Source organism: Danio rerio, chromosome 10 (genome assembly GCF_049306965.1).
Source record: "Danio rerio strain Tuebingen ecotype United States chromosome 10, GRCz12tu, whole genome shotgun sequence".
NCBI lineage: Eukaryota > Metazoa > Chordata > Actinopteri > Cypriniformes > Danionidae > Danio > Danio rerio.
Window position 1 is genome coordinate 49938996 of NC_133185.1, and position 6005 is coordinate 49945000.

The window sequence follows — 6005 nt, forward strand, 5'->3', positions numbered from 1 at the left end:
ATAGCAACTGTAGAATCACCACAACAGAGATCGATTACTATAGTAGTTGTGTTACCATAGCAACTGTAGAATCACCACAACAGATCAATTGCTATAGTAGTTGTGTTACCATAGCAACTGTAGAATCACCACAACAGATCGATTACTATAGTATTTGTGTTACCATAGCAACTGTAGAATCACCACAACAGATCGATTACTATAGTAGTTGTGTTACCATAGCAACAGTAGAATCACCACAAAAGATTGATAACTAACTATAGTTGTTGTGTTACCATTGCAACTGTAGAATCACCACAACAGATCGATTATTATAGTAGTTGTGTTACCATAGCAACTGTAGAATTATCACAACAGATCGATTACTATAGTAGTTGTGTTACCATAGCAACTGTAGAATCACCACAACAGATCAATTGCTATAGTAGTTGTGTTGCCATAGCAACTGTAGAATCACCACAACAGATCGATTACTATAGTATTTGTGTTACCATAGCAACTGTAGAATCACCACAACAGATCGATTACTATAGTAGTTGTGTTACCATAGCAACAGTAGAATCACCACAAAAGATTGATAACTAACTATAGTTGTTGTGTTACCATTGCAACTGTAGAATCACCACAACAGATCGATTACTATAGTAGTTGTGTTACCATAGCAACTGTAGAATCACCACAACAGATCGATTATTATAGTAGTTGTGTTACCATAGCAACTGTAGAATCACCACAAAAGATTGATTACTATAGTAGTTTTGTTACCATAGCAACTGTAGAATCACCACAACAGATCGATTACTATAGTTGTTGTGTTACTATAGCAACTGTAGAATCACCTAAACAGATCAATTACCATAGTATTTGTGTTACCATAACAACTCTAAAATCACCACAACAGATCAATTACTTTATTTGTTGTTACCATAGCAACTACAGAATTGCCAGAGTAGATTAATTACTGTAGTTGTTGTGTTGCCATAGCAACTGTAGAATCACCACAACAGATCAATTACTATAGTTGTTGTGTTACTATAGCAACTAGAATCACCACAACAGATCAATTACTCTAGTTTAAATTTTGCCATAACAACTGTTGAATCACGATGACAGATTAATTCAAGTACTTTACAATAGCATGGTTCAAAAACACTACAGTATATTCACTATAAAGTACCGTAGTATTTTGTTTAATGTGGGATGACCCATCTGTGAGTGTCAGAATATCAGTCCTGTAATCGTGTGTGTTTATCTGGTCAGATCCTGGGCCTGATGGTGGTGAGGAAAGCTCTGGATCTGATCTTCTCTCAGCATGACCTGGCCTGGCTGGACGACATTCTGCCCGATAAAGACAAGAAGAAGAAAGAGGACGAGAAGAAGAAGAAGAAAAGCAAGACGGATGAGCACAACAACAGCGATGAGGAGGTACAGACTGCACATCTGTAGATCAGGGGGCGTATTACAGAAAGATAATACACTCTAAACATCTTACTTACTGACGTTATTTCCCCATGATCGACGATTCAGGTTTTATTTGTTATCTAAATGTTACCTTCAATTATTTTATTATTATAAAGAATATAAACACGCTCTTTCAATAGAAAAATACCTTTGATCGTTGAGTATATTTACAGTACAAATGATAACACTGAAATGTGAGAGGAAAAAAGTACATAAATAATTACACTAAAACTAAAATAACAAAACCAAGGTACATAATTAATCAATAATATGTAAAGTTGTTCTTGTTTACATTACTAAATACACTGAGTTAAACTTACAGTAGACTCACCACAACAGATCAATTACTGTAGTTATTGTGTTACCATAGCAACTATAGAATCACCATCATACGTCAACTACTATAGTTGATCTGTTACCATAGCAACTGCAGAATCACCTTAACACATCAATTACTGTAGTTGTTGTGTTACCATAGCAACTGTAGAGTCACCACAGCAGGTCAATTACTATAATCATTGTGTTACCATAGCAACTGTAGAATCACCGCAACAGATTAATTATTATAGTTGTTACCATAGCAACTGTAGAATCACCACGACACATCAATTACTGTAGTTACCATAGCAGCTGTAGAATCACCATGACACTTCAATTACTATAGTTGTTTTGTTGCCATAGCAACTGTAGAATCACCACGACACATCAGTTACTGTAGTTATTGTGTTGCCATAGCAACTATAGATCATCACGACAGATCCATTAGTAATACATTTTGTACTGTATTAATTCATCTAGTTAAAGTTGGTTAACGTAATTTAAATAAATGTTTTACCAATTTTTAAGTTGGTAAATACAGTAACTAATGGAACGTTATTTTAAAGTGTTATAAAGACATCCTACATATAGATAAGATACAGATCTTTCGAATCCTAAATAATATTAAGATTTACTTCTGAACAAATATAAAAATTTGCTTAGAATAATAACAGTCCGATTTAACGATACATCAGTTAAGAATAAAGATTAGAAAGTTTCTTTAATACGCCCCTGATTATATCTGAGCTTCTGCGCTCTCGTTTCACCTGTCATCTCTTCTGCTTTAACTCCACAGTGTTGCTGAACAGGCACTGTATTACATTCATTCTGCTATATCAGTGTGTGTGTGTGTGTGTGTGTTTCTCCTCATGTGCTCTCCGCATGACTGTAATCATTTATTATTATCAATTTTTCTTAACAGACATGTTTTTCAGGATTGTTTGTTGATTAGAGAGCAGCATCTATCTGAAATAAAGTGTTTGTAACTTTATACACTGCACCGTTCAAGAGCTTAAAGTCGGTAGTGTGTGTGTTTTTAAATAAATAGTTTGTTTGTTTTCTTGTGTGTCTGTCTCTCTCTGTATATGTATGTGTGTGTTCTGTCAGTGTGTGTGTGCTGTAGACTCCTCCTCCTCCCTGAAGATTCCTCTGGAGCTCCTCAACCCTTCATCAAACCCTCCTCCTGCTTCACACACACCCGTATGTATTCATTCCTCCCCTTTTGTGTGTGTGTGTGTGTATGTGTGTGTTTAAGCAGAAGTGTCACCTCTTTTATACATGCGTGTGTTTGAGCAGAAGTGTTGCCTTTATTCTCTTACAGTCGGAGCAGAACACACACAAGTGACGTGTCTCCATCAGCTGAACACTTAAAGGGGCAGTTCACACTCAAATCAGCATCCGCTCATTATTTACTCACTTCTTACAGACCCGTTTGACTTTCTGTTGAACACAAAGGAAGATATTCTGAAGAATGCCGGAGCAAAACAGACATTGACATACATGGTATTATTTAACTTGCATGTGAAAACAGGTACAGTGGATTTATTGTGTTCATATTGCACTGGACAACACTTCTGGTGGTAGGCGGCACGGTGGCTCAGTGGTTAGCACTGTGGCCTCACAGCAAATAATTGTGCAAATATTATTTGAACTTAAAATAATATTGCCTTTCACTGTTTTCTTAAAATGTTGGAAAAAAAAACATCTTACAATATTATTGCTATTAATATACATTTAAACATATATATTAATGTTAGTCAATGGCTGCTTTTCCCAGAATTCCCCAGGCTATCTTCATTAGTGTTCAACTGAAGAAAGAAACTCATTTGTGTCTGAACTGTCTCTTTAATCCCCGTTTGAGCTGCTGCTTTGGGCCGGATCTGATCTGATCTCCATCTCTGGCTCTTTCCCAAACACACGAGAGTCACGGATGCCAGATATTCCTCAGTGACGCACGTCTGCAAACACAACAGGCTCACGGATGCCAGATATTCTTCAGTGACGTAAACACACACTGAGCAGACGCCGGCTCATGATTAATGCTTACAAACTACACTGAAATAACCCACACAACAGACGGCCGCACTGCTGAGCTCACACACTGTCATTTAGATAAACTGCAATGACAAAAATAAGAAATAATAATAGGAAAGGATGAAGATAAAGTTCAGCCAGTAGAATAAAGCCTGACAGGTTTATCAGCAGCTGTTGTAGAAGACTGAGGGGTTTATTCTGGGATAACCACCGGCTGGATGTACATTATGCTGATTATTACACGGCTACTGGCCACCAAACTAAACATTGACCTGAGCTTTATTAATTTGATAGCTCTTTAATTAATTGTAAAGCCAACATGAAGAAAAAAGACTGAATGCAGTTACACTAACCTACTTAATATTGTTATAATTATGAGTAATATTATTCAACAACAACAGCAGAGTGACAGGTGTGTGTGTGTGTGTGTGTGTAAGAGAGAGACTTATTTCAGAGTTGCGAGTACATTTTTAAGCATTTTCCATTCATTTCCCTTTAACTGGAATTATTTACATTTAACTGAATCCATTATTCATGTAAAATAAAGCAAAATGCTTAAATGTAATATAGGATTCTGTTAATAACTGTTGTTCAGCTTATTGTTAAACTTTTTAAAACACTAACAGAGTTGACAGTAATGGAGTTGTCAGTAACTCATTTTATCGTCAACTCTGACTTCGTCAACTCTGATTCTGTCAACTCAGAGTTGACAAAACGAGAGTTGACGATAACAGAAATGACAAAAGCAGAATTGATGAAAACAAAGTTGATAGTAACAGAGTTGATGATAACAAAATTGACAATAACAGAACTGACGATAACAGTTGATGATGACAGTTGACGATAACATTGACGAAATCAAAGTTCACAATGACAGTTGATGATAACAGTTGACAAAATAATGTGACGAAATCAGAGTTGACGATAACAGAGTTGACAAAATCAGAGTTGACGATAATAGAATTGACAGTACCAGAGTTGACGATAACAGAATTGACAAAAGCAGAATTGATGAAAACAGTTGACGATAACAAAATTGACAGTAACAGAGCTGACGATAACAGAGTTGATGAAATCATAGTTGATGATAACAGTTGACAATAACATTGACAAAATCGGAGTTGACAAAATCAGAGTTCAAGATAACAGTTGACAAAATAAGAGTTGATGAAAAAGTTGACGATGACAGAGTTGACAAAATCAGAGTTGATGATCACAAAGTTGACGATAACAGAGTTGACGATGACAAAGTTTACAATAATGGAGTTGATGAAATCAGAGTTGATAATTACAGAGATGACAGTCACCGAGTTGATGATAACAGAGTTGACGATAACAGAGTTGACATTTTTCCAGCATTTTATGTTTTAGCTCTAGATGCTAACCTCACACCAGACTCCACATGGCGTGTCCAAAACACAATGTATTTTCATCATATTATTGTTTTTAAAAAGTGAATTGACTGAAATATCACAGTAACAGAGTTTCATAATTGATTTACTGTTTGATTGCATGATTCAGAAGGCAAAAATAATTATAGTGTGTAATAAGTTAATATTTTCGAAGCAATTTACAATACACATTATTTTAGAGATGATGTGATTTAATTTGTGTTATTATTCAATCACTAGACTTTCTTTCGGAAAAAATAATATAAGATTTATCTTTGAAGATGCAGAATGTAATCTCAATTCTAGAAATGGCCCATGCTGTATATAGTCATGATGATTCTGCGTCATCTCATTGGTTTAATCAGTTGCTATTGGATAATAACATACCTTGGGATGTATTGATTGACCAATCAGAACCCAGTATTCCAGACAGCCGGGTAATAATAATTCATTATCATGTTGCATAAATACAGAATTTGGAACAATAATTATTGTGAAAAGCACTATACGAGTAAACTTGAATATATTTGAGCTGTAAGATACTAAATATGGTTTTGATAGCGTCTAGTAAGAAACTAGACAGAACTAAACTGAATAGTTAGATAAACACTGTATTGATTTAGATTTCAGGTGCATTAAATATGTATGTATTGAATTACTAATAAAGCATATGAATATATATATAGAGAGAGAGAGAGATCTAGAGTTTGAGTTCATAATTTAGCGTTTTATATTTTAAAATCAGAGATGTGTGAGACCTGTTGAGATGTTTTCAGACAACTTTTGTTCATTTATTAATTT

At 35.0% G+C, this 6005-nt stretch overlaps 2 protein-coding genes across 11 annotated transcripts in view; both read left to right on the top strand.

The window, feature by feature from the left end:
* myo18b (myosin XVIIIB) overlaps positions 1–6005 on the top strand; it is a 673005-nt gene that overhangs the window by 472688 nt on the left and 194312 nt on the right. The gene's annotated exons all lie outside the window — the stretch shown is intronic.
* slc4a5b (solute carrier family 4 member 5b) overlaps positions 1–6005 on the top strand; it is a 132470-nt gene that overhangs the window by 126425 nt on the left and 40 nt on the right. For 7 of the 10 annotated variants that reach the window (XM_073915217.1, XM_073915218.1, XM_073915220.1 and 4 more), the window contains 3 exons: positions 1261–1425; positions 2887–2979; positions 3101–6005. The exon at positions 3101–6005 is cut by the window's right edge and continues 40 nt beyond it. In XM_073915217.1, coding sequence (XP_073771318.1) covers positions 1261–1425; positions 2887–2979; positions 3101–3124 — 282 coding nt within the window. In that variant the 3' untranslated portion in view covers positions 3125–6005. Of the gene's footprint in view, positions 1–1260; positions 1426–2575; positions 2980–3078 lie in introns of those variants that run through there. The other 3 variants (XM_073915224.1, XM_073915225.1, XM_073915221.1) reach the window with 3 other exon arrangements.